At 52.9% G+C, this 27,116-nt stretch overlaps 6 protein-coding genes across 6 annotated transcripts; 3 read left to right on the top strand and 3 right to left on the bottom strand.

Moving 5' to 3' along the window:
• Positions 1-149: 149 nt before the first annotated feature.
• On the top strand, positions 150-2,843 carry VOLCADRAFT_82232 (uncharacterized protein; the record flags this gene model as incomplete). The annotated part of the gene is made up of 8 exons (XM_002953457.1): positions 150-301; positions 509-771; positions 894-1,048; positions 1,118-1,181; positions 1,268-1,391; positions 1,467-1,549; positions 1,635-1,981; positions 2,579-2,843. The coding sequence occupies exons 2-8, from the start codon at positions 514-516 to the stop codon at positions 2,841-2,843; spliced, it is 1,296 nt and encodes a 431-aa protein (XP_002953503.1). The 5' UTR covers positions 150-301; positions 509-513.
• A 5,142-nt stretch (positions 2,844-7,985) lies between these two features.
• On the bottom strand, positions 7,986-11,431 carry aso1 (L-aspartate oxidase). The gene is made up of 5 exons (XM_002953357.1): positions 11,356-11,431; positions 10,671-11,284; positions 10,010-10,327; positions 8,935-9,759; positions 7,986-8,717 (listed from the first exon to the last, which is right to left on the bottom strand). The coding sequence occupies exons 2-5, from the start codon at positions 11,117-11,119 to the stop codon at positions 8,315-8,317; spliced, it is 1,995 nt and encodes a 664-aa protein (XP_002953403.1). The 5' UTR covers positions 11,120-11,284; positions 11,356-11,431; the 3' UTR covers positions 7,986-8,314.
• Positions 11,432-12,277: 846 nt separating this feature from the next.
• VOLCADRAFT_75737 (nudix/7,8-dihydro-8-oxoguanine triphosphatase) lies at positions 12,278-14,133 on the bottom strand. The gene is made up of 5 exons (XM_002953356.1): positions 13,877-14,133; positions 13,586-13,717; positions 13,412-13,454; positions 13,154-13,204; positions 12,278-12,668 (listed from the first exon to the last, which is right to left on the bottom strand). The coding sequence occupies exons 1-5, from the start codon at positions 13,982-13,984 to the stop codon at positions 12,448-12,450; spliced, it is 555 nt and encodes a 184-aa protein (XP_002953402.1). The 5' UTR covers positions 13,985-14,133; the 3' UTR covers positions 12,278-12,447.
• Positions 14,134-14,918: 785 nt separating this feature from the next.
• VOLCADRAFT_109204 (uncharacterized protein) lies at positions 14,919-17,131 on the top strand (the record flags this gene model as incomplete). The annotated part of the gene is made up of 4 exons (XM_002953456.1): positions 14,919-15,484; positions 15,564-15,794; positions 16,315-16,475; positions 16,906-17,131. Exons 1-4 carry the CDS (start codon positions 15,287-15,289, stop codon positions 17,129-17,131), a joined length of 816 nt encoding a protein of 271 aa, XP_002953502.1. The 5' UTR covers positions 14,919-15,286.
• Positions 17,132-19,137: 2,006 nt separating this feature from the next.
• VOLCADRAFT_105924 (uncharacterized protein) lies at positions 19,138-21,796 on the bottom strand (the record flags this gene model as incomplete). Its single annotated transcript, XM_002953355.1, has 7 exons — positions 21,505-21,796; positions 21,136-21,222; positions 20,282-20,666; positions 19,984-20,058; positions 19,704-19,762; positions 19,447-19,597; positions 19,138-19,298 (listed from the first exon to the last, which is right to left on the bottom strand). The coding sequence occupies exons 1-7, from the start codon at positions 21,577-21,579 to the stop codon at positions 19,138-19,140; spliced, it is 993 nt and encodes a 330-aa protein (XP_002953401.1). The 5' UTR covers positions 21,580-21,796.
• Positions 21,797-23,023: 1,227 nt separating this feature from the next.
• Positions 23,024-26,522, top strand: VOLCADRAFT_105923 (uncharacterized protein). Its single transcript, XM_002953455.1, has 6 exons — positions 23,024-23,173; positions 23,264-23,394; positions 24,081-24,285; positions 24,703-24,950; positions 25,283-25,402; positions 25,811-26,522. The coding sequence occupies exons 1-6, from the start codon at positions 23,152-23,154 to the stop codon at positions 25,868-25,870; spliced, it is 786 nt and encodes a 261-aa protein (XP_002953501.1). The 5' UTR covers positions 23,024-23,151; the 3' UTR covers positions 25,871-26,522.
• Positions 26,523-27,116: the final 594 nt, after the last annotated feature.

Here is a 27,116-nt window from a genome sequence, read left to right as displayed (position 1 = left end):
TATCTTCAATGTATCCCTTTAAATAGCAAGCACAAGTAAGGCTTTGCACGGGCGCTAGCTTGCTGTCACTTGCTGCACCACCGTTTGCAGCCGTACACCCCCGTGTCAGTTTTAAGAACGATGGTGCCCCTACTGCTGTAGAGGTAAACCCAACTTATTCCAACTTTAATTAAAGGTAACCTTGCATCGATAAGCTTTGAGGGTTGAACTCAGCTCCAACAGTCTCTTCTCGGCCATCTCCACACCTCCAGCGACCCGGAAGGCAAGCAGTTCCTCGGGTTAACAGCAAAGCTTGAAACGGGTAAGGCTTGTCCTTGTGCTTGTTAGTGCTACTTTTCCGACCGCAGCTTTGCTGTTGCCTCGGACAAGTTTCGGTCCCAAGACTCTCCCTGGCTGGCAACTTTTGCCAAACAGCTGCTGGAGATAATTTTGAGCTTCAACGGTGTTGACGTTCTTCGCAACTGCCTTCTGCGCCCGACGCCTATCCTTTGTGACCCATGACCCACAGTCGATATGGATACCAACACGGGCAACGCTGCACCGCCCCTTCGCCGTTCACAGCGCTTTGCAAAACGGGTTGAAAGTAACAAGCCAGTCGCAGCGTCGCAGGATTGGCAGCATGAACAACCTCCGTCATCAGTTCAGGAGCGGCCTACCTGTTACTTTCTGGCCCCACAAAATATTACGCTTGAGCCTGCTGCTTTGGGCGAACCTGAAGGTTTTGCAGATGCAAACTTGCAGTGCGGGTTGTGGTCTCTGCTGCCGGATGAGGTAAGTTGAGGGGGTTCAGCTCTTTGGTCGTTGGGTTCAGCCGCCGGTTCTTGTTCGCCCTTCGGTAAGTTTTTCCTAATAACGAGCACATGTTCACTTTCTGCTGTCTTTATCTCTTGCAGCTCGTCGAGAACATCCTGAACCTGTGCACGACTCACCAGCTCGGCATGCTCGAAACGACCTGCACATATTTTCGACGCTCTAGCTTCATCGACCGTATCGCCAAGCAGCGGCTGAAAGCAGTGCCACGTGCTCGGGGCTTGAAGCCTAATCGCAAGTAAGTGTTTGTATTGCTGTCCTCTGGCGACCCACTGAAATTCACCGTTGCGAGCTTCAACTTCTGCAGGGAAGGCGAGCACACGCTGTCTCTGCTTCACTTCGTAAATAGTCAAAGTGTTGCAGCGGCGCAGGTGGGCATCGCAGCCGTGGCCAGCGCAAGGCAACGGTTTCTTGGCAGTTAGAGCGTGGTTAACTCCTCGTATTCCTGCCACCGCAGGCGACCGCAGTTTCCTGCGGTGCCTACCACACCGCTGCACTACTGGTACCAGCGGAAATTGCAGACGACCCCAATACAAGCGCAAGCCGCGACTGCAAGCACTCCCTGTTTACCTTCGGGCGAGGTACGTACTTGCTATGTCAGGACATGCATTAGGCATGCGCGACGGTGTGTTCAAAACCTCGTTACTTGTGCACAGGTTTTCACGGGCAGTTGGGTATTGGCACCCACGAAAGCACTTCTTTCCCAAGGCTCGCTTCGCTTGGATTCAGGGTCTGCTCGGTAAGTTTAATGCTCGCTCGGAAAGAGTTGGGTCTCTCTTGAAGCTGGAAAGGAGCACTGGAACCTACTCTCCTTTCCCGGACAGGACAATCCGGATATGGAAGAGGAGACCATGCCTGCTGTTGTGGCATGCGGGAGCAGTCACACGGCCTCGATCAGCCGGAGAGGAGAGCTCTTTATGTGGGGCCTGGGCAGCAGCGGCGAGCTTGGACTTGGCCAGTGGTCCCCGCTTGAGCTGCCTGTGCCTCGGCAATGCCTGGTCCAGACGCGCATTGTGTCGATTGCAGCAGGTGCTCACCATACGCTGGCCATCGCTGAGACCGGGGCACTCTGGAGTTGTGGACGCGGGAGGCATGGCCAGCTAGGCCTAGGTGGCGTTGTCGACAGTCCGCGCCTCACACGTATCCCAACCCTCGAGTACGTATGCATCTTGTTTTTATTGTTAAGCTTCCGTGTATGCTGCTACAGCATGCTACATGAAATCCTGCATTTGTCTGTTTCAGGCGTAACTGCTGATGATTCCCCTAAGCTTTGAATAGCAATGATTGACAATTTCGTTTCAAATCCCAGGGGCGTACGAGTGGTGTCTGCCAGCGCTGGCGTCACGCATTCTATGGCTCTGGCTGCGGATGGATCGCTCTTTACCTGGGGAGACGGGCGATACGGCCAGCTCGGCCATAAGGCGCTTCAGCCGGCACTTTCTGTGGTACCGCAGCCCCGCAAGATTGCTGAGCTGGATCCAGTTCCCCTTTCTCCGGACGCAAGGTGTGTCGACGTGATCGTTTCAGCTTGCTCAAGCCTAATTCACAGTCGGGCATCTGACGTACATCGCACGATGCAGTTAGGTTTTCCCTGTTACGTCGTAGGAATGTTAGCGATTGGCGACTGTGAAGCATATGACTGAAGTACTGAAGCTAATGGCTACAGGAGAAGCGTAGGGGTAAAAGATAAAATCCTGCTGACGTCGTGTGTTGTATTGTTTGCCGCGTCCCCGGCTTGGTCTTTACACAACCTACTTCCTGGATGCAGGGTGACGGCTATCGCTGCCGGTGCCTACCATTCCATGGCGCTCACGGTCGGTGGCGCACTGCTGGCGTTTGGCCGCAACGATCATGGAGCCTTGGGTACTGGCGATTGTGTGGATCGGTGGACGCCAACTCGCGTGGACCTGAACGGAGAGGACCCAGAAGACGGTAAATGCAGGCGCGCCGTCCAAGTTTCATGCGGCGCATCGCACACCCTGGTGCTTGTTCTAAACAATGGGCGCATGGAGGTTCGTACAACAGGTATGTAGTCAGCAGCTGGTTAGCTTGCATGAGGCGGGTTGCAAATTGTGGGCTGATGGATCGATGTAATGTAACCATTCTCCTCGATTTCTTACGCAGGTGCAAACACCTGGGGCCAACTTGGTCAAGGCGATCGCAAGGAGAGGTGCCGGTTCGCTCGCACGGTGGTGCAAATGCCAGGAGTTGTGGCCGTGCAGTGTGGTGACGAGCATTCCGCAGCTATCACTGGTCGCGGCGTGCTGTACATGTGGGGTCGCGGCGACAGCGGACAGCTGGGCCTTGGTGACGAAAAGGCGAAGTGGAAACCGACCGCGCTCCGAGCATTCAAGGTTGTCCACCCGGAAAAGACATTGCGCCGCAGCAAACGCAGCCTGCCAGTGGTGAGGCCTGTTGAGCCTGAAGTCAAGCGCCAGCGAATGGCGGATGCATGGCATGTTATGTAAGGATTGCCTGGTGCGCTGGCCGTGGGCCAGCTGAAAGAATTTTGCATTGCATCTCGTGACTTCCCGAGGATTTGATATCTCGGCCGTGATCGATGGTTTGAGCATTGGGGGCACGCTGGGACTTGTGACCTCGCTGTTTTAGATGCCGATAGTAAGATAAGTTTGTGGTTGTAGCGTCGCCTTCTAATGGCGGTTTGGCGACGTAGCTAGTGGCCAGGATGCTGAGCACGGCAGCGAATAGCTGCCACAGCAGCGTTTTAGCATGCATACCGGAGTGGTTGCAATCTATACGGATAGTTAAAACTTAGGTTCTCAGGCCAGCAGGACCGATATGATACGTCTATGTGTTATGACTTGTATGAAAACCAAGGGCAGAGTAGGCAGGAATTATGCGATTTTTCCCCGTTCTCGCTACCTTCAAACAGGGGCTTGTCTGTTTGTTATCGGTTCGGTTTTAAATCTGTAGGCCAGATTCAAAATTACAAGGGTATGGTGCTATGTTCAGCTTGTGGTCATGTGACCTTATGTATGGAGGGTGGGTTACGAATGCCCCACGTATTGATGGTCCGTGTGACGGAGGATATCCAACGGATATGTAACGGAGGATGTATAACGTCGTGTACAGGGCGCGCATTGGTTTACACAGTAGGCAAGGAACACTCCAGGTGCAGATGACAAAAAGGCTTAGGTTAAAGATCCCCCAAACACGGGCCATGGTGAATTGTGCATCCCGTCCCCAAACATGGGAGCTGACATTGATTCATCGGGTGCATTATACATGCGAAGAGCGATGCTTCTTCAGGTGGCTGTCAGCGTTAGGGGGTATGTTGCCCTGCGCCGAACCAGATTTGTTTTTGCTTAGGAGTGTTTGCCACCCAGCGAAATCAGCGAATCGCGCAGGAAATTATTGTGCATAGACAAGTAACTGACACTTGCGATTGACCGCACAGTCACATGGCAATGCCGGCGGGTTGGGCTTGCTTGTTCGCACTTTGAGGTCGAGCTGTCAATTGCGATTTAGGTATCAAGATGCTTGTTTCCGTGAAGTTCAAGTTAACTCACGGTGCAGCAACATCCATTTTTCATTTTTATGTACTGGCGTGATCGGGTGCGATTGGCATTGCAGTCGTTGTATAACTTTGGTCAATGGTCGGCAAGCTATGCAAAATGCACAAATCTTCCGCATACACATACACCATCGCCGGCACGGAGTCATCTGAAAACGGGTGGATTCCAATTTGATTCGAAAGTCCCAAATGCTCCTAAGGTTTTATTCCATTTGCCGGGCAAACGTTATGGGTTCCGAAGTTTGTCGTACGGCAGTGGTGGGTGGGTAGGGGGCTCCCAGGAACTTTTCCAGGAAAACATTTTTCCCTATGTGCCCAACATCAAAAGTAAAGGTTTAACATTTAACATTAACCACTTCATACAATGCCATTGTCAGTTTTTGGCGGCGAGTGCATTTGGGTGCGATCCGGACATCGGCAAACGCTTCTTCGGGATTTTGCGTGCTGTACCGATATTCCCGAAACGGAAATTCGGTCCCCAAACTCAATACTCAGCAGGATTAGGACCACCCGAGCCGTTAATTTGTCCCGCACGCGCCCGAATGTCCGCCGGAAGGACCCTCGGCACATAATCCTGACCATAAGCACAATAAAGCGAATTTGCGCTGTGTTCGGCATCCTGCAAAACGAGGGCACTATGACACCTTTCCAACAGGCGTTTGCCGATGTCTTGTGGCATCGATGGGTGCGCCGCGATTGATGACAGTCGGTTGGATACTTCAGATTATATGCACGCATTGAGTTGAAGGCTGGGTGGTTAACCATTAACCGCTAGTCGCATGGCACGAACGTCCAGGCATGCTGCGGTGGGGACGAGTGGGGGCTGGGGAATCGCCTTTGGTCCTAACGCTACCTTTCCATGGGTCGGTGGTACGTTGTTTTTGAAAAATCAAGCTTTGCATAATTTCCATACGAACGCCAGTTATCTGGATTGTTTTGGTGGACTTGACAGTTGTGTATGCCTTGCCATACGCACGATACGGCACGGCACGGTGGGCGCGTGGGTCCAACGGTGACCATCCCTGGAAAATTATACGAATGTAACAGCCGTCCCTTACCTTAGGCGTTTTAGCGGAAGTGTTGGGTTGTAAAGCCGTGGAAGGAGAGGGTCTCGACCACGAAGGACGGCTAAGTGTTAAAAGCGAGAAGCGGTACGGGAAATCGGAGGTCGAAGACATACGTCGAGAACGGTGACAGCAGAGTCTTGAACTCCGAACACTGGTATAGTGATACGAAATTGTCTGGCCGAAGCACTTCACCAGGGTGGCTTAAATGCGGCCCACCTGCCGCCATCTCCGTTCCTGGAGTCTTGCTGTCGTACGCTAGGTTGTGATAGCGCAACAGAAAGCGAGTTCGTACAGTTAACGAGTATGGTTCGTAACTACGGGACCGTACCGCTACTGTGATTAATCACACTTTAATAGCTTTAAAATATACTAAGGTAAGTGTAGCTTGCTACAACCAATTAGTATCTTGTACTCCTCCTGCAGCTGTCATCGCTCTTTTCGCCAACCGCGCTAATGGATCCCGCGAGGAGGCTGTGTACCGGACGCTTGTGCACCTAAGTGGTTACCTTGCCAAAGAGTACGTCCTCATCGACGGGGTTGCAATAGTGCGCGTCGTTACAGAGCTGACAGCATGGCACACCTGAAGGATTTCTTCGCTACGTAACGTGCCTGCTGTATGCCAAAACCTCCGCCGGGCCTATAAGCAGCCCTCCTCGGGATAGCAGGTCCCACAGCATTTTGATTCGTAGCCTGCAATTCACGGCCGATTATGGAAGCATGGAATAGAGGATTAAGTCAAATACCACAACTCAAACCGCACTACTTATTTTTGTAAGGTCAGCATCTTGTGAGGCCTGTCCTGTACGCGGTGTGGACAGGATGATGGCAAATTGGGTTTTGTAACTGGGATTTTGACACCAGGTTATGATTGGAAATTTGACTCAACGAACCCCACAATGTGTATGTATGTATATGTATGTATGTCGTTACAGGGTGGTTAAGCTTCACCAGCGGCCCCCTTTCCCGGGGCAGTTCCCTGCTCTCCCCTGCTAGAGGGCCAACCTAATCCGTTCACCCCATCCGACTTCAGGATGTATTCGTAGGGTTCAGCAACTCACCACCAGCATCCAACCAAATCTAGCGGATCAACGGCGCCTCAACTTAGTTCCTGGTCAGCTCGCAAGTTGATATTATCACGTCCTACACCGTCCATAAGATGGGGGGCCACCTCCCATTCCAACACTTTTAAAACACCCGAGAAATCGGCTGCGGATCCGAACCCGGATATTCCGGGAGCAGAAGTCAGGCCTTAACCTCTGCCAGCCGCCTGCATATATGTATGTATGCATGCGTGCTTGCGTGTGTGTGTGTTTATATATATACACATGTATGTGTGTGTTATACCTTGCTGGAGGTGTGTTAACCTTTGAAGGTGTAACGGGCCCATATGAGCCCGGGGCTAAAGGACCAGTCGAAGGCTGTCCAAAGAAACAGATATCACAAAACGATAACTGAGCCGTTACCCATATGTGTGTGTGTGTGTGTGTGTGTGTGTGTGTGTGTGTGTGTGTGTGTGTGTGTGTGTGTGTGTGTGTGTGTGTGTGTGTGTGTGTGTGTGTGTGTGTGTGTGTGTGTGTGTGTGTGTGTGTGTGTGTGTGTGTGTGTGTGTGTGTGTGTGTGTGTGTGTGTGTGTGTGTGTTAATACATGAGCAAATCTATGAGTACAGGATCAGTGAAGGGATGGGATAGGAAGAGGCAGGGTTGAAGTGTAGGTGCTGTGGCTAAGGGGCTGGGCGGGATTGTTTGTGGGGCTCCAGGCATTGCCACGGGAATCATAAGTAAAAAACAATACAAAAATATGAAATAGCCATCAAAAGCAACAATAGCGATATAAATAATGGCAATTTTTATTATAAAGCATAGTATCATTAAAGAGTACTCCGGCTGCAGCCCGGCGTGTGTTGGGGGGTGGGCAACTGAGGGGGCCCCCTACGCCGATGAGCCAAACTGTTCATTGGAGGGTCAAGCAATCGTCCCATCCAGGACTTTGTGTGTTCAGATAATAATTGGGCCTGCGAGTTCCAGGCTGTGGTGGTGTGACTGTCGGCATAGTTGCGTTGCCTGTTCCGTTTTTGTATCGAGCTTGCGGAGGGGTGTAAGGGATTCAGGGATAGCGGCAGCGGTCCCTAGGGGGAATACTTCCAAGGTGGTGGAGGGTTTGGTGAGCACACTTTTGAGACTTTGATGCTGTTCGCTTTTTTGCGTTTAGTTCAGTTATTCTGTGTGTTGGAGGCAGGTCACCTGTGTAAGGCAGGTCACCTGTGTAACCTACCTACAAGGATGTATGAAGGGTGATGCTCGACGGTCCTTTATATCTCTTCCTTTTTCTTGGTTTGCCGGCAGGCTGGGGATGAAAATGATACCGGGCTAAGGCGCTGATGCCTTCCAGGCTCAGGTCTGTGGACATCGATTGCGGTGCCGTGTCCCAGCAGGACGCGTCCGATGGGTTATCCTGCGTTGCCCCGGCATCCTTGATTACGAAGCCCTACCGAGCTTCCCAGGGCATATTAATTCGTCAATTGCTCTCAGTACCGGACCTCCTTATTTTTCTGAAAAGGAAATTGCTGTGCATTCTCAACAGACGTCTTACAAGCCAGTACGGCCTGCACAATATCGTTGGCTAAGATTGCACACCACATTTCCATACACATTTCCTTAGCATGTACAATCGCAATCACATCAGATTTGCACCACCAAAGCGCCCACAGCAAACTACAGCCGTCAACATACCATACATGAATTGACTTTCAGACTGCTGCCCAATCCAGGCATCACAGTCGTGTGCCTCTCATCAACACGCTCAGGCCTGCAGAAGAATCAAGCACCGCCTATTACTTCGTCACGTAATGAAGCCGCTAACCGCAAGGTCACGGTGCATGCTCTTCCCTTGGTTTACAGCTTTTCATAAGTCCTGTGGAGTGGAACGCACAGCAAGTTCACGGTCCCTCTGAACCTGCTTTCGAGCTACACGCTTTGGCTGCGCCGCGCTTGCCGGGCCACCTGTGCCAGCGGGCAGCACAGATGGCACATTGCGCATGTACGGGGACAGGTCATAGCGCGACTTGAACGATGTGTTGATAAGACTCGGCCGGCGCTGTGATTCATCCATGAACGGGTAATCGGCACTAAAATGCAGGCCGCGGCTCTCTTTGCGCTGAAGTGCGCATGAAATCATTAGCTCCGCCACCGTGGCCATGTTCAGCAGCTCCACAAGCTGTGTGTTTACACCGTAATTCTTGTAAATGGCCTTTGCCTCAATGTATAGGGAGACCACGTAGTCACGAGCGGCCATGAGCTCCTTGGACCTGTGTGTATGGTACCCGGAATCCAACCCATCTGCCTCAGATTGTAATACTTGATTTCAAGTCATAACCAATATTCATCCAATGCGTGAAGAGGAACACAACCATGTCCCTGAAAAGACCTATCACAAAACTCATGCATCGCGGTTATAAATGCCATAAATGCACCAGCGTATTGAAGCCAATGGATTCTACCACGCAACTAATGTATAGGGCGTACCTCCTCACTATTCCACAGCACCGCCACATGATGTCCCGCAGCTCCTGACGGCGCGTCGCAACCCACTCCGCCAGCGCGCTGTTAAGCTCGCGAGCACCACGTGGGCCACGGAAGTCGGCGCTGGCCGCTGCGTAATGGAGCTGGCGACTGCAGCTGCGCTGGGCGTGCTCGGCATGCGCAACGCTCGGATTGACCGCACGCTCCGCGAATACCAACCCTTCCAGAAGGGAATTTGAAGCGAGTCGGTTAGCGCCGTGCAGACCCGAGCATGCCACCTCGCCGCACGCATATAAGCCCTGCACGTTGGTCTCACCCAGTAGTCCTGTGTTCACGCCACCGCACGTGTAATGCTGCACTGGTAGCACAGGAATTGGGTCCTGCGTGATGTCAATACCCAGCTCCATGCACTTAGCCGCTATGTTTGGGAAATGGTGCAGGACATCATGCCGCGGCTTATGGCTGATGTCCAGTAGGACGTGTGGATTCCCGTGGCGGAGCATCTGGTCGTGAATGGACCGGGCAACGATGTCACGCGGCGCCAGTTCTAACCGCTCGTCGTACTGCTCCATGAAGCGCTCACCCCTCATATTGAAAAGGATGCCGCCTTCCCCGCGCACAGCCTCGCTGATTAGGAATGCGCTGCCGGTCCCGGACGGGTTATAGAGACCGGTCGGATGGAACTGCACGAACTCCATGTTGCTGACGTTAGCGTGAGCCCGGTACGCCATAGCAATGCCATCACCCGTGGCTACGTGAGGGTTGGTTGTGTTAGGGTACACCTGACCCGCGCCACCGCTCGCCAGCATGGTCGCCAGGCCCAAGAACCTAGCAAGGTTAGGGGCAGCCGAACAACAAGCTTAAAATCCATCAGCAGTTGATGCCCAAATAAAAACGGTTGTGCGCTGGTCCCCAGCCGTTCAACGCAACGGAATGCATACACACGAAATAACGCACCTTTCGTCGTCCTCATCATTTCAGTCTCATGGCCAAAGTGCGCATCAACATCATTACATAACATCTCTCAAAGGAAGTCCTCACGAATTAAACACAAGGTAACTAGCTGTAGGAGGCTCACCTTGTCATAGTGTTTGCACGCTGGTCCAGCACGTCAGCACCAAAGCAGTGCAAAGCACCGCCGTACTCATCGACGACTAAATCGACGACCATATGATGTTCATAGAAAGTAATGTTCTTGTGACCCCGAGCATTTGCCAGGAGGGCCCGCTCAATCTCAGCCCCAGTCAGGTCAGCCGCATGCACAATCCGGCGGTTGCTGTGCCCACCCTCCTTGGTCAGATGAAGGGTTCCATCTGGGTTGCGTGAAAACTCGGCTCCAAGCTCGACCAGTTCCAGCACACGGGCGGGCCCTTCACGGCATACAACCTCCACGGCCCTGGGGAGAGGAAGGAATATACGGCGTGACCAAGTCAGTTTTTTTTTCTAACTGGAAGAGCAAGAAAAAGGTAAATTGTCAATGAAGAAAGCTAAGACGTCAATACACAAACGTAATTTCAGTATTGCCATCAATCAGCGTTATTATAAGCAGTTCTAGTTTTACCATAGGTGACAAGACAGGCTTAATAGGGCTTGCAAGCTGTCGAACAAAAGTAAAAATATGCATTTTCAGATCCAGGCAAGCAAAGTTGGGCAGTGTGTCAATCCTTCGCCAATCACAACTTTCAGGCGCAGGTTCCCATATTCCGAACCAAAACCTAGTAACTGTAAAATATACTCACTGCAAATCATTGAGAAAGGCGCCGGCAACAACGGTGTCACGAACGTGATCGGTGACGCTGTCACTCTTATCCAGCACTGCGCATACACCGCCCTGAGCGTAGCGCGTGCATCCCTCGTTGGCGTTGTCCTTGGTGATTATGGCCACAGTTCCATGCTCGGCGACTTTCAAGGCATATGTGAGTCCAGCTATGCCGCTTCCAATCACAAGGAAATCATGCTGCTTAACCGGCGGAGCGAGCTGCTGTGCAGCAGGTCGAGCCACAGGTGGCGCAGCGTTCGGACGGAATGCGTCGGAGTTGACGGCGCGGACGGACACGCACATGCGTAGGCGTGCCGACGCGGCGCGAATGGTAGGCAGCCGCTTACTGACGCTGCGGACCAGGCACGGGGGCACAGGAGCCGCCCGTGCATGGCTTGAGCACGCTGGAGAGCGTCGGAGATGCATCATATTAATGTAGGCTAGGTATCGGCCCGCGTAGGAGCCGGAGGCAGAAAGTACTGACAAATAGAAGCGTGATTGAAGCCCAGGACGCCGAGTAAACGCTCACGCAACGTGCAGCTGGACTGGCCACTTCTTATTGAAGACCCAAAGGCGACGAGAAAGACCGCGGACCTGTGCAGGCAAGCGGGACACGGTTAGGAAAGCCATAGAACCATCCGGTCGCACAAGCATCACAAACTCACGTTCATGATAAGTGGCGGCTAGGCACAACACACTATTAGATTCATAACGAATATTTTTACAAGGAGGGTTAGCGTTTCCCGTGGTGTAAGTTTGATCCTCCCTCAGTGGCTGCCGTCCTCTTTGTACTCGGCCCTCTGTGTACGGAACCATGCAGCAGAAATCACGCGCACAGCCCTGTGACCCCTCATCGACAACCTTATAGCCATTTCGCACAATTATATGTCCACGAACTCAATTCTAGAGAGCATTCTGCGACCTTTCCTGTCACGTCCCTTTCCCGGCCTCAAGTCCGTACCGCTTCGCTAAATCCTGACCTTTCTGAGGGCATATAAAGCTTCAGATGCATGTAATGTCCTAGAGTTTGTTTCACTTGATCTTTCTAATGCATAGTTAAACCCAAACTTATCCTTGTAGTTAAAAGTACTCGTCGGGGTTCTTGCGGGCGCTGCTGCTTCCTCTGGTCTGCTATGCTAAAGTACAAGCTTTAGGATGTTCTTCAATTAAGAATTGCATGAGTGCTGGAAGAGGCTGCGGAAAATAGTGTGAACTGAAACGACTGCGGGGCCGGTTTGTACGCTGTGGAGAACAGATTTCGGTGCAAAACTGCATTTGACATTCTCACGTTATCGCTCATGTGACGTTTTTGAAGTGCAGCGTTTCGATATTACAGGAAGCAGCACCTACGCAGCGCTCCTGGTCCAGTCATTGTAACGCCGAAACACCGCGTGACAGGCACAGACGTATGCTGTAACAACAACGGCGCAGTTGCAGGCATCGGTGCCGTGGATCCATTGTGGTGATGCATGCTGGACATACGCAAGCAATCCCAGGAGTGCCGCATATCTCTGTTCGATAATCACAGTCTCCGTGTTGCAGGGCCCTTCTTTGCATACTTCCCTCCGACTCCTTTAGGGAAACACACAGGAACCTCGTAGTTACACCGGCGTCCGCTGGGTTATGACCCCATAATCATTAGCACGGGCACTTCCATCTGCGCGTCAGGTTAGCCGCCAAGCAGGCATGCGGGCGCGCTGGCAATCTTCTGCAAGTACATAACAGGAACCACTGTTTTGACAGTGACTCAGGCCAGCTCAACTGTCCGGTGAGGGTGGAAGCATCGTGTGCCAAGCCAGCTTGGTCGTTTGCCGAAATGCGAACACGCCCCTAAAGTATTCGTGACGCAGTAGGTACGGGTACCAGATCAGGTCGTCAGCCCACATGGAGTCAAACGGCACATCGGTATGTGTGAACCACTGGGGCCGCATCTCATCCGTCTCCGCCGGCTCGCCCACATACGAGCTTGCAGTGAACACTGTAGGACCATGAAACGCATGCAACGTGATGTAGCAGTAGCAGTAGCAGCACAGGCAGTGGCCGTATCGACGGGCGTTGTGGGATGCTGCGCCATGCTAGCTGCAGCACTGGGGCGTGGGGGGCTGTCCGAGACGTGGCGTACGTGGCTGCACGTCCCCAGGGGGCAACTGCCCACTTGCAGGTTTTGTTACGTCCACCCAACTTCCCAGTTGGCCATTTCCCGTTTGCAAGCTGTGGTACGCCCTCGCACAAAGTAAGGGCGAAAGCATATGCTAAGAGTGCCCGATGTACGAATGGATTTTGGATGATTTTCGATGAATCCGCAGTACATACGATAAAATAAAGCCATGACTTGGGACCATATGTGCGTGGCGAGGATAGAGATATATTGCACGCATTCTCCATCCCGTACCCTCGTTATGCTGCTGCCTGCTGATCCAAGCTTGGCCCATCTGCGCCAACCCCCTACGGTAGGCCACCTACCATGGACCTCCCACGGCTGCGGTTGGTCGTCGAAAACAAAGACCAGCACACCTGCAGACAGGTGGAGGCCATGCAGGACAGGAGCACCCGCGGGTTCTGCTCAACAGCCCGAAACAGCCCGAAACAGCCCGTCGGCACAACTTGTGGGCTGACGAGCATTCGGGCCATGATGCGGCTTTCGTGGCTGTCAGCGAGTTAGACCCGGGGTAACAGTAGCGACCCTTGGGTCACCTGGCTGTCAACTACCTTATGACGCACCTGCGTCCTTCAGTTCCGCTGTGATGCAGGCCTCCTCCTGAAGCTGTAAGCGTGCGGGAGATGTAAACCGAGCACCTTAAGACCCGCGGGTTGGCCTGCTCCTACTGGCCGGTCCTACTGGGATAGGTAGGAGGCGTGCCGATCTGGCGGGCATCTTGCGTGCAGGCCACTCACCTCCCGCTGCGCTGCTTCTTCGATGGTCTCTCCCGGATCAACTTTCCCACCAAATCCATTATAGAATCCAGCACCGAACCCACGCTTCTTCAGCCCGAGGAGCACCCGTGCGCCGTCATTTATCACCACAAGCTGAAGGTGGGGGGCATTAAGAATAGAAAGGAAAATGCGCTAAGCTGTGAAAATTGACAGGCCGAGACCGTGTAGGTTGGGAACCTCAAAGCTACACAACGGGTGTTCGTGATGGCACACAGGAAAGCTTAGTGGACCCCCTGTCTCCTGCACACGCACCGTCAGCAGCTTGCGGTGTGTCCCTGATAGGAGTTTTTGAATTGCGAAATCCGGCGCGGATGAGGCATGCTGCACGGCTTCTACAGCCCAGTCAGTGTCACTTTGCATTTTTAAGCTGCAAATTGATGATGATATTCCCGATAAACTGGCTTGGGGTTCCCTCCTAACTTGCTCGCTTGTACCAACTGACAATAACGCTTCAATTATGTTTGTCCGTGCCTACATGCGACTTATTGCGACTAAGTTGGAGAAAAAAGATTAACAACAATATAACTTCTGACAATTCTCTGTTGCCGCCTGAAGCAGCAAGCCGGCGACAAAGCCGTACTGCGGTTTGGAAAGTAGATTGTAGTACCGTACTGCAGACACTTCATGATCCTTGAAGTGAAAGAACCGTTGAAAGCCAGGATGATCGCGTCTTTAGACCAGGCCGCGAAGCGCTGGCGCCCGTGCAGCCAGTCATAGCCTTGTGCGACTATCTAAGGCAGGGAGTTAACGCACTCGTAAACTCACCACTCGACCCCGTGTCAAACCGGGGTGGAGATGCATCGCCTCCGATGTGTTTTTCATCCAGGCTTGTTACACACAATGTCCTGCATTGACCCTCGCAAGTGATGTTTGACATCGCCGCAAATGCTGGCATGAAGCTGCGCGCAATCCTAATATTTCTAAAGGTAAGACCTTTAGAAATATTGCCAGGCGGACAATAGCTGCGCCGTGGGATAGTGTCAGTTCCAGTTAAGTCCAGTCAGCCCTCGAACTGGTTTTGGGACGAACTGGTTTGGGACAAGTCGTACGACCTGCACGACTCGTCCGTTTTATATCTCCTCAAAGCTCTTGCTAAGAGCTGTGCTAGTTATCCGCCTAATAAGTGTAGCAAAGCGTGCAGGTTGCTTCGCTGAACGTAAATTACACAATGGCACCGTAAGACAAAAAGTCCGGGGGAGTTGCCGTATCCCGTATGCTGCCAGTCAGTTACGTCTCGCTCTAGGGAATGGCCACTTCTGTGTCAGGTCCTGGATCCCGGCAGCTAACATTATGGCGCCCTTCATTGCGAAGTGGCGCCATGCGCATATTGGCTGACCCTAAGAGCCACTACGCTGCTATCCCAGGCATACTCGCATGTGGATTACTGCCAAATCTGTCGCAAGCATACAGTACCACGTCCTACTCACACACATACATAAGGTTCGCACACAACATAACTTCACCGCAAATTTATTTCGGTGCCGGCTTTGCCTACCAAGCCTTATCATCCTAGGATCAAAGAGCAAATATTTTGTATTCTTAACAGCAAGTGCGCAGGTCGAGGGGGCCTTGCCGCGTGTTGGTGTGGGCTCGCACCGAAACACCCCATTGCTCCTTGGTTGTTCTTGAGGCCAACACCACTGCGAACACTTGAAGTATAGTATGTTTAATGTGGACCTTCTTCTCGGGAAGAATGGTCTCGACCTTGCACTTGAGGAGTGGCATCAGATCGCGACATGGGGCATGGTCGTTACAGCAGTTCCTGTTTTCATAGCCCTAATCTCTGGAATTTCGGCACCGTATGGGCGCTATTCGCGATCTGGTTGGGGATTCTTTTTAAATGCCCGTGTGGCATGGCTGGTAAGGGACCTCTATGTACCACTGCTGAACGACCGAAGGTCTTCATAACGTGGCTTCCCCTGGTCATGTCTGTTTGTAGACTCAGGAACTGCCATCGCCCACGATCTTTGTCTGTATGCTCCTCTTGTTTGGTGCTCCGGGGCTGCTGAAGCACCCCTTCAGCTCCCGCACGGTGCTTGCGGCCGCCTTCTGTGCGCATTACGTGTACCGCGCGGTCGCATTCCCACTCCTGATTCGGGGTGGAAAGCCAACTCCGATAAGCGTGTGGGCCATGAGCCTAATCTTCTGCATATGGAACGGCTTCGTGCAGGTGAGGGTTTTAGCTACTGAGCCTTTTGTTTGAAGGGATAATGTAGGCCTTTGCCTTGCTATCCTGCACGTATGCGTGCAGACGCGATGCTAGTGTTGCCATTTGTACGAGTATCCCGCCAACGCGTACAGCTGCGTGGCACGGGAGGCCGTGGGGCATGTAGGGAGCTGTTGACCCTTTCTGGTTTTGCGTTATCCAGCACCTTTCGAACAGCCTCAATGGCAAGGGCGGAAGGAACTATGCGATACGATTAGAACGACAGGATGCCAAGGCCGCATCCAGTCCGCACAGTTCGGCATTGAAACGGCCCTGGCCCTAGTATGCTGACCTGTGCCTCACTGATAATGCGAAGCAATTCCTTGCGGAACGCATGTCCATCCGCGAACTTCTGTAAGTCAACCCCGTCCATCCCATTTCTACCAGTCCATGAGGCCATGACCTTCCTGTACAAAACTCTGGCACATGCTCTGTATCAGCAAGACTCCGAACGAGCTTCCTACGTACATTATCGTCCTTGCAGGGCTGGAGCTTTGCACGCCAGATGCGTGACGACGTGCCAATCTGGACGCCACGGGCTGTTGCCGGCCTGGCACTGTGGCTGTTCGGTTGGATCAACGTCATGCGAGCAGACTGGATCCTGATCCACCTGCGCAAGCCGGGCGAAACGGGCTACAAGATACCGTGAGTGGCGGAACAAACCGTATGTTCTCGATTGGCCTTGGGAATCAGGAAACGAGCACCCAATCAACCAAACAACAATGTCCAAGCGCTGTCAGCCGAGTAGGTTGATGCCATCACATTTGGTTCGCAACACTCACGCAACGCACTTTGACACCTTTTCTTTGAGGTGCCCAGCCGCTGAACTAGCTCTCATTTTTGGGTTTTCCGGTTTTGGACATCTGGGGTACTTGCATAACACAACATGATGCGGATATGCATCTGTACGGCACTCATGTGATGTTTTACATGTATATGAGCGAGCGGTATCAGGCCGAGCCCCTCCCCGTCCCTCAACGTCTCGGTCAGGCGTCAGGCGCCTGTACGAACATACCAGCACACCACGCTTCCTCTTTCTGTGGTCCCATCTCTCCCGGGCACTGATCTGCCGCAGGGTGGGGGGTATGTTCAAGTACGTGTCAGCGGGCAACTATGCGTCCGAGATCCTGGAGTGGATCGGCTTTGCCTTGGCTGCCGGCAACCTGCCGGCCTGTGCTTTCGCGCTGTTCACCTTTTGCAACCTGGCCCCCCGCGGACATCACCATCACCACTGGTACCAAGAGAAGTTCAAGGGCGAGTACCCGAAACGGCGCAAGGCAGTGGTGCCTTTCTTTTGGTAGTGAATGCCAATGGTCAATCCTTGAATCCTGGCTGAAATGGCTTCCTGGCTGTCGCAATGAAAGTTATGAATCGCCAGCTTTTTGTTTCATCCCGCAAGCTGGGGGCCTAGGCGCAATGGAGATGTGTGCTACCACGAGCACACTTCACTGTGGGCCCCTCGAACTGTTGTTGCATGGGTCTGCTAGGGATCGGTAGTCACCGGGGTTGTGTGCTAGGTCCCGGGGTCGTCGGAATTTATCCGGCAGGATGGCGGGAGTTGCATGGGACATTCCACCGTCTAAGGCTTTGTCTTAACTCACATCGCCAAATGTTGTGCATATACTGCTGTCGATGGCTACGTGTAAATATCAGGTAAGAGCCTGTCCGGTTATTAAGGCCAAGTTCTTTCGTTCACGACTTGTGTATGGGAGGAAGTGGGATGGGACGGACCCTCACGGTTCCTTGTCCTGTGGGGGGGGTGCGCAGTGTGGCAGCACCACAGCTGCTAAGAGGACTGTAGCGGTCATCGGCTGCGCAGACCGGAGGGGAGCGAAGGGGAGACCTTTATGCCGTTCCTGCCAAAGTGGCATCCGCAGGACCAACGCAGCCGAGGGCAACATGGGAGGTACCTGCTGTGTACGAATCCGATGAATTGACATGCATCGTCACGCGTCAGAAAACCCCAATGCACGCCAAAGAATGCCGGCTGCATTGAGCCTTGCATGGGCTTCTTGTATACAACAGTCTTTGGCAGGGAGATCCCACTGTGATACCCCTATATGAACCCTCGGTAAAAATTGAGAGCTGGCTGTATATTGTGCTCCGGCCGAAGATGCATTCCATGGCTAGGGTGCGGTGAAGGCAGATTCCAACGTCAGCGTATCACGTCACACCAGCCATGCAGGGGGTGCAATGCGAGCCTTGGTCCTTTGCACCCCATCAGCAGCCGCGTCATGACAATTGGCCGTACAGGTGGAGTCCTGCCCGTACCACCGATCAAGCGGTTGGTTCGCTCCCTAGGACTCTGTCAGAGCTTGCCCGTCCCTGTGATAGCAGCACGTTGATACGCACTTGGGCCTCCTACCTGCCTCGGCCGCACGCACCAAACTCAAATTCAACCTGCCTGTTTGGTAGATGCGACGACCGTCACCGACACGGCATTTGATGTTTGCAGCGCATTACAACGTCAGATCAATGTAGCAGCGATGGCCACAAGACGGATTCAAAATTTCGCAATACAACAAAAAATGACACGGCGACTGCAGTGGCTTACGTGGCGTCAATTATGATATGCAAGAGGTTTGCATGCGGTTCCTCGTATGTGCGATGCACAACGCCGTACATATACGTACAGTCGCAGAACCTGAAAAACCCGTCATCAAGTCAGTAGCATCTAAGAGCCCAGCTCAAACGCAGCCCAATAGCATAACATTTAACGCGATTTCTGTAATCCATAGCCGAACCAATATAAGCAACGGCAAGCAACTTAAAAGAAAATTGTGTCCTTCCATCAATTGGATGAGGTAAGCGTCATCAGGACAAAAACGAGGCGCCATTGAAATCTTTGCAATAGGATCCCTCCCACTATGTACCGTTAGTGCACTTCCTAAACCAAAACCCTGCAGTGGAAACCACCTCCACGTCAACAACACCCCAAAACCTTTGCAACTGACTGGCCAACAAAGGGCCCAAGCAAAGCAATTGACCGGATATCTGCAAATGTAGCCTTGAATAAGTGAAGTCAACCAGTAGCTGTGGCTACTTCATTACTAACTCCGTAGGCCTGGAAACATACACTCAGACCGCTTGTTTAACAGCACAACAAAACACCTTACTACGGTCATTCCGGACAGCTTATAACACATGCTATTTACGCTACATCGTTCTGTGGCTCTAAGAAAAAATCAACAACAGAGTACTTCATAAGAGAAATCTCCACAACCGCGTCCATTTTTCTTTGTCCCCAACACACTCCCAGTATCCCGAGTGTGCGTGAGCGAGAGGGAACAAGAGGAGAGCATCGTCATCACTGCTTCAATATGTGCTTTAGCCTGTCGAGAAACCCCCCTGACGATGCGCTGTTGGCCAGCTGGCCGGTTGACACCCGGTCAAAGTCACCCGACGCCATCAAAATAGGCGGCACATTTACGCTGACGCCCGGCAAAGCACCAGCTCGTCTGCTTGGACCTGCAAGATCGGAGCGAGGACGCGGATCCCGATGTCTAATGCTAGGTGGTGGTATAAACTGCACACAGCCTGCAATGCTCAGCGTATCAGCCCTTGGGCAGCGGATTAATCGGCAGAGGTCCCTGCTAGGCACCTACCACCACCTCACCTGCCGTGAAGCTTCTTGAGCCGGCTGTCCCCGCAGTGCCCGAGAGCGAGGTGCCCAAGCTGCTGCTTAGCACCACCTCGCTCCGTATTTCGGAACGCGGCGATGTGATGGGAAAGTGCTCAGCTGCTTTACCTGGTGTGGACTTGCAGCTCTGCAAAAGTGGATGTCCGCTCAGAATTGTTACCCATGCACGTATAAAGTTTTATACGCCCCGTTGGACCATTAAAAGGCGGAAAATACCGAAGCAAAAAACCCACCTTTCCTGCCATGTTGTCCGAGTTCCAGTTTGCCCCGCGGATCTGGGCCAGCATGTCATCTGCTCACCGTACAGGGAGGACAGAGAAGACCAGATCGACTATGCGACGAAGGAAGCCGTGTGGCGCGGCCAACGAAAGCAGCCCCAGCAATATCACACAAGTGAGCACTCCAGAACCAGCAGTTTGCGGCGAGGGCGGAGCATGGGACCCATGACGGCACAGTGCTGATACAAATAGCTCCAGCAACTTTCGCAAAATGTGCTCCCATCTATCCACTTACATGCAGCCCCTGCCCGTTGGCTCGGCCTTGCGAGGAACGACTTGCCGCGTAGCGTAGACGAGTCCGTCTTGGACTCTGCAGTACCGCGGCAGCTGCAATGTCAGCCACACCCAAGAGCCATCCCCTTTCAGCAAGCACCCCAACAATCAGGCACATGAACTCCTGCAAACCCGCATCCAAAGCTGTTTCATCACATCTCACGAAGTGCAGATCTGCAGGACCTCCTGAAGCAGAGCCCGTTCAAGCCCCACGTTGGCCCCTCGTCGCCAACCCCTGGTCGCCAACACTACTGCCTAACCTGCATCGTCATCGGGCTCTGGTGGAGGCGGCGCCAGGAAGGCATACGCGCCCTTGACACAGCCCGGTATGTGTTGCGATGGAGTTCGTGACATTGTTCCCGCCCGCATCTGGCGGAACAAGGATACCGGGTCTACATCCTGGACTGCCCTCCTGGCCACCATGGAGGAACCTTGGCGAGCGGGTGGAAGCTGCGTGTCCGAGGAGTCCAGAAGTGAGGACAAGTTGGGGCTGCGGGTTTGCAGACAGTCGTCCCGGCTGTCGGCTGGCTCCTCTTCGCCGTCACTGTCGTCAACAAAGTCATCCATCCAATCGATGTACTGATCCACGCTGCGTGACTCGCAAGGCCGGTAGTTGAGCAAGCTGGCGCGCACTTGGCTCATGTTCTGTCATGATTGGTGAAGGGCCAGGTAGGGAAGAAAAAGGCTTCATGGCACGAACCAACATCCGATTGCGGAAAGCACCTCCCGTGCCGACAGGTGAAAGCAAAACAGTTAAAAGAGCGTTAGGGGCAAACACACCTCGTACGACTCGGCCATGCGTATACACCGTACACCGTACACAATAGTTGATGTTGCATCAAGACAAGTAGACGGCGATTAGCCTCTTCCTTAGGCCCATTGCTTCCGTCTCCAATTTGGTAACAGATAGCCAACGACCTGGTCGCGCGTTCTCTGTTTGTTACTATGCGGGGGCCCATGCGCTGCGGACTATTGCGGCCACAAGTGGCGCTGTTCTTGGGCCCCCTGGAGCCCCTACCAACGAGCGGCCAATGGACGATGAACCCCTTACGCTATCCCCCCCCCTCCCACATTATAGATCATCCAAGACCCATCATATGCAGAATCGCTTTACCTTGTGGTGAAGGTCCACCATGTTTCCCAGAATTTCATTGTGGTCTGAATTCAGAGAAACGTCACCCGCCTTTTCTCGCACACGTTCCTGCATCCAAGGTCATGAGGTAGATGGCTAAATACCCAAAGTTACAGTGAAAAATTAGCTGGTAGAGTTTCTGGAATCAAAAGCTACAGTAACATCAGAGATGCATTCACTAGGGGAACTCGTTGGGGGGATGCTCGGAGGTGAAACCACCAAAGGAAACCCTCACGTAAAGGCGCATCGTAAGTAACAAGCCAACCCTATCAGCAGCCAAACGGTCATGCCAGCCCATTTTGTAACGACTTTTTGAACTGGCAGCAGTAAGAATAGGGTGGAAACCCGTACCGCATGGAACCTGATGGCAGCAATGGTCCTGTTCGTCGCGCCAACCGGTTTGCCGGCCTTTGCCTCTTGAGACATGGACAAAAGTAAGATTTTACAGAGTATCTTATAACTGAATATTTGCAATTAAGATGGAAAATAGCTTAACGTGCGCCGCAAGGTCAGGTAGTAATATAGATGGGCCGATGTCGATGAAGCGATGGCTTGATAATCTAAAACCAGTCACAGGCTAATCAATGAGACTTGTGAATGAAGGTATGGACGGAGTGCAAGGCGTCCAGTAGTCCTGTCAGGGTAAGGTTTCAGTGTAGGACGTGACACAGCGTACAATAGTCGTCAAGAGCACATTTTTATTGGGTCGTAAATAAAAAGCGCCACTAAGGCTGCGTTTCTATCTCTTTGTCCTGTAAGTCTGCTCCTGTTACGGCACCTCCCGCTTTATTGCTTGTGGCTTCCATACCAGGAGGTCGCTTGTTCTTAGACAGAAATAGGGCATACAAACTCGTGATGCAATCGTACCTCTTTATGCATAAATGCGCAAAACAGCAGTGAGGCCCAGGTACCGTCAAAAAGCAACTTAAAATGCCACCTTGCACATTGGCCTTGACAACGAAGGCTTCTACAGCCTGAAGGGCCGGCATCGACCTGGTGGTAATTGCAGTGTCAGGCGCGATGGTCCGTCCAGTTACCTTGCCAATATCAGATACAGTACCGACAGTGCCTACCTGCGTGTATCTGCGTGATTACAACCTTAATAGAATGGACGTCCTTATGAGTATGCATTATTTCTACTTGTCGATGACTGCTAGAAGCAAGTCTAGCTTTGCCTTGCTACGCTGGACAGAACAAGCGCGAAGGAACCGCCATAACAGAACCTTGCTAATATCGCCCCAAAAATCAATTGGCAAACCTCCGGCAACTAGAACCTGTGGCATTTCCGTTCGCCATTCAGCAGGGGGCGTTCTCCTTCGACCTCCGTCAGCCGGTCAGCCGCAGCTGCGAAACATGTTAGTACATAGGAACAACGCCATGGTTACCATAGTGAACAACGCCAGAGCCAGTTTAACGGTTTTCACAACCATTTGCATAACACAGGAGTGCTGGCTAATCTGTGCGTTGGATATCACCGCAGCTGTTAGTAATTGGCGGCCGTCCCCCAAAGCTGCCTTGGTGCGTTCTGTGTAAACAACATGGCAATGTTTCCAAGGTAGCCTTGGACCTTCTGTAGACTGGCTGAAAAATAACACCAGTAACCCGATACTAACCGACCCATGCCAGGAAATGGCTTAGAGTTCTTCCTCTTTTTTGATTTCTGATGCAATTAGTATTATCAAGCGCGTTGCTGCAAGAATCAATAGAATACAGTACGCTCGTCGTACGGATCGGCACCGTTTTTACAGCAGCGTGATAACATAAGTTAATCCTGGATATATCCTTCATAATTGACAGATTGGGTCAGGCGCCTTGGTTGAATCTTGCGTAAACAAACATCTTCTTTGTATACTTGCGGCCGCCTTGGTATAATGATCATGCAGCGCTGCCTGAAGAGCGGCCAAGTTTTCTCGTCTAGGTCTGCTGGACGCCTACGCCGACCCATAGCAGTGTGCTCAGCTGCGACGGTCCACACGAAATCAGTGTCAGGAACCTTGAATGAACTCAAATCCAAGGGAAAGTAGGTATTATGCTTGTGTAGCCACAAAGGTAGCAGGCAAACAACAGAATATTTAGCATTCTGCCTGGCGGCGTCGCCTGCCAATTGCAGGGTCGCGTTCATTCCTTTTATCTGCGCGGGGGACCCAGATCTCGACACGACTTCTGCAGCTCTCCGCAAGCTGGATGAGATTGGCGCAGATGTCATTGAACTTGGAGTGCCGTACTCGGTACGCTGGGAAGGTTGGTGTGGGCGTAGGGCGATGACACGTCTCGACCGCTGCATGGCTGTCGTGCGAAGGGGCCTCCTGTAGACTTGTTGAAGTCAAAGATCATCCAGGGGTTTGCCCTGGGATTCGGGATTTACACGCGGAACGCTAGACCTTCTGGGCAGTCCTTGCTAACAGCCCATTATCAAAGCCATTATCAAAGCCATTTGAGATATGGGGAAGATGTCGGTCCCCTGATTCATCATATGATGAAAGCCCAGGCCAGGCGGCGGCTCTCTGGTGTTGGGTATTAGAACTCACCACCACGTGCATCCACGCGGAGGATGGGGTAGCGATTATCCGTCGGTCCGTAAACCCTTCCAGCCCGGCTTGTTTCTGTTAGCAGTGTTTTTTGTGCTATTGTGTCGATTTCGTTCTGGTGGTGTTTTTCTCCTCCTTTACCTCACGTGTGTATTTGCACGTCTGTCGTACTTCTGTCGCTACTGCACCGGCTTCATGTGTAGTCTTTTTCGCGTTGGAACCTCTTGGTTAAGGCGGGACCGGTAATTGTGTGTACAAGCAGCGGATGTAGCACACACATGCGCACACACTACAGAAGCTCGCAACACCTGCTGTCCAAGCATCATTTGCACGCAAGTTGCACAAAGCTGGTCGCATGGGCTTTCCGCTGTGTGTACACTGCTCCTCTGCGTTATGTAGGATCCGCTGGCAGATGGTCCCGTCATCCAAGGCGCAGCCACTCGTGCGCTGGAAAAGCACACGACTCTCGATCGCGTCATTGAGATGGTTCGCAGGACGGCGCCGGCCATGAAGGCGCCCCTGGTCATGTTCACTTACTTCAACCCAATCATGCGGAAGGGCCTCGACAAGTTCTGCAAGACGATCAAGGAGGCGGGCGCATCAGGTGCGGTCGGTGCTGCTGCGGGGCGCTGCCATGAATTGAATGGCGCTGCCGGTTGTGTCAAGTGGACACGAGGTCTGCGCCGCTCCACGTTTCTCACTTACAGTGTTCCCAAGGTCAACACCTACAGGGGCGTTCTAGCGCATGTGACTTGGCGATGACCCAAGACTGTCCTGGGAATTGCACAGGCGTCCCAAAGGCTTTATGCCTGTGCCCTTCGTTGGGCCAGGCCAGGCCTGGCCTTCTTTCTGGCGATTACCCCAGAGGCCACAAAATTACGAAATTTAAACAAGAGAGTGCCGAACGTAACTGTCTCACACGACGGTATCAACCACGGTCCGTTCGACTGCCGTTTATTCCCCCTTCCTCGTGGGCATATGCCCTGCCTTCTCTTCTTCTCCTTCCATCTCGACCGCACAGGCCTCCTGGTTCCAGACCTTCCTTTGGAGGAGACGGTGGCTGTACGGGCGGCATGTGAGGCTGCGGGAATTGAGCTGGTCTTGCTGACAACGCCTACCACACCACAAGCCCGCATGAGCGCGATTGCGCAGGCGAGCCAGGGCTTCGTGTACCTGGTCTCACTGACGGGGGTGACGGGCATGAAGGACCAGGTGGAGTCGCGTGTGGAGGGGCTGGTGCGCACGCTGCAGGACGTCACGGACAAGCCGGTGAGCCGTTGGGGTACACTGTGCGGTACCGGCGGGGGTTCCGGGGCGAGGAAACGCAGGAGTGGGAGACTGTAGCCAAGGTTCTTGGATTGAGGCGTTAATGCGGGAGACGCAGGGCAAGGATGGCATTTCAGAGCGTTATCCTTCAGGGTGTTGCTATCCTGGCTGCAGATCCTTGGATGGTGCTGTATGGTGATAAATCATAGAAATGACAATGTGTTCAAGTGGCCCAGAAGCCTCCCGCTCTGTACCAACATTACATTACAGATCCTTGGCGCATGGTATTCCCGTCCCAGCCTTGCACTTGCCCTTCATGGTGTATTTCACTGCAGATTTGCGTGGGCTTCGGTGTGTCGCGCCCGGACCAGGCGAAGCAGATTGTGTCATGGGGTGCCAACGGCGTCATTTGCGGAAGCGCCCTTGTGAAGGCATTGGGTGAAGCCAAGTCCCCGGTAAGCATCCACCCGCAGATGGCCGTGCGTTAGCCTCGTCCGTATCTGCCTTCTCAAGTCTCAAGACTCTCCACGGCGTCTGTGTGTAGCGGTTTGATTGTCGTGCGCTGGCGACCGTTTGGGCAGCGCCACTAGCCTAGGCACTTTTTGCTTTAGAACGTTCTATTGAAGGCCTCGTTTCAGCTTTTCTTAGCGGTAGCAGCTACTTGACGCCCTCTAAGGAACACTGAAACCCTTGTCACTTAGTTCGATTGACACGTTCCTGCACGATACTTTTGTGCCCAATCTTCCGAGGCGGGTGTGCACCAGGCAGGATGACTCGCGAGGATGCTGTGCCTTCCTCAATCCCACTGCAAGCACGCCTCTCATTCTGTGACGATGAGACGCCAACCCTCCCGATCTCAACAGGCGGAGGGTCTCCAAGCCATGGAGGACCTTGCGCGGAGTTTGCGCGCTGCTATTCCATGAACTGGCAGCGGCGCGTTTTAGTGTACCAGAGACTTTTGAGAGCGAAGACTTGTGTATTGGGACGGTTTGTGTTCGGAGTTAGGGGGAAAATTGGCCAGGAAGTTAGTATTTTTGTGCGTGTGCTTTGAGGCTGCGGTGCCTTCTACCTGTGTGTCTGTTGTTACGGCTTGAAGGGCCTGGGATTTACGGCGGTGATCCATCTGATGAGGTTGGCCGGAAAGCACTCCAGTACACGCTGTATATGTGCTTGTGCGTGTACATGATTACATGGTGCACCAATAGTGACTATTCGGGCAAGCTCTTCATAGTTATAGGCTATTGGCCTGTGCCGTACACCGAACTCAGCCTGTGCTGGTGCGAAGGGACAGCGGCATGCCCCTCGGGTCGAAGCGTACGGCACGCATCGTGCATCTTCCAGTCTCACCGCAAAAGAAATGGCTGGGAGTACTGCGCATGCTGGCGGGGTGACCGAGGACGAGGACATTTCACTCGGCGGGGTAGCCAGGTGGCAGTGAGGCTGGTGGAGGCATTCGAAGAGGAACAAAATTAAAAGGAACGGACTCGGCATGCGGAAGTGAATGCAAGTGCAGAGCGGGGATGCTCCAATTCCCGTGCCCAACAGACTTCTCCTCGTGTAAATATGAATTCGTTCAACTGGCAAAGTTCTTGTCCAATGTGTGCCACGCACTGCCCAAACAAGTCGTATGACAGGTTCATGTACCCAAGCTAGTGCACAACAACGTCCTAAACTGATTGTGCTGTAAAGGGGACCAGTCCGAGCAAGGCCCCCTCTGTTTACACGCTGTGCACATTGCTCTCCTGGACAACCCTTGCCTCGTGTGCCCTTGCCTGGCACATTTCCGTACGCCGTGTACTGCAGACGCGTCTCCTCTGTTTTTATTTCAATGCACGTCCGCTGTTCACGCAGGGCTGCCTTGAGCAGACCCGGCCCCACAACTGATGCATGTTAACCAATGTTGGAAGTGATGGGGTCCACGAGATGCCATGGAATTAGGCAACCACCTAACTTGGGAAGCTGTCGCTCAAATAGAGGTCTTTGCAGTCTGTATTATCGTCCTTTCCAGATCGCTTGCCCAAGTAAGAAAACCCAGCAGGACGATCCTGCAGGGCGTCCAACTGATCATCAGCCGATTCGCGGCATCTTTATGATTGCCCCGGGGAGAGGCCTACGCTGGAACACGTAACGCATTGGGCCTCCCCATGGTGAACCCCCAGAATTGCTATC

Source organism: Volvox carteri (assembly GCF_000143455.1).
Source record: "Volvox carteri f. nagariensis unplaced genomic scaffold VOLCAscaffold_36, whole genome shotgun sequence".
Classification (NCBI taxonomy): Eukaryota; Viridiplantae; Chlorophyta; class Chlorophyceae; order Chlamydomonadales; family Volvocaceae; genus Volvox; species Volvox carteri.
The sequence above is the reverse complement of the archived record's forward strand: the minus strand, read 5'-3'. Positions and strand labels throughout refer to the sequence as shown.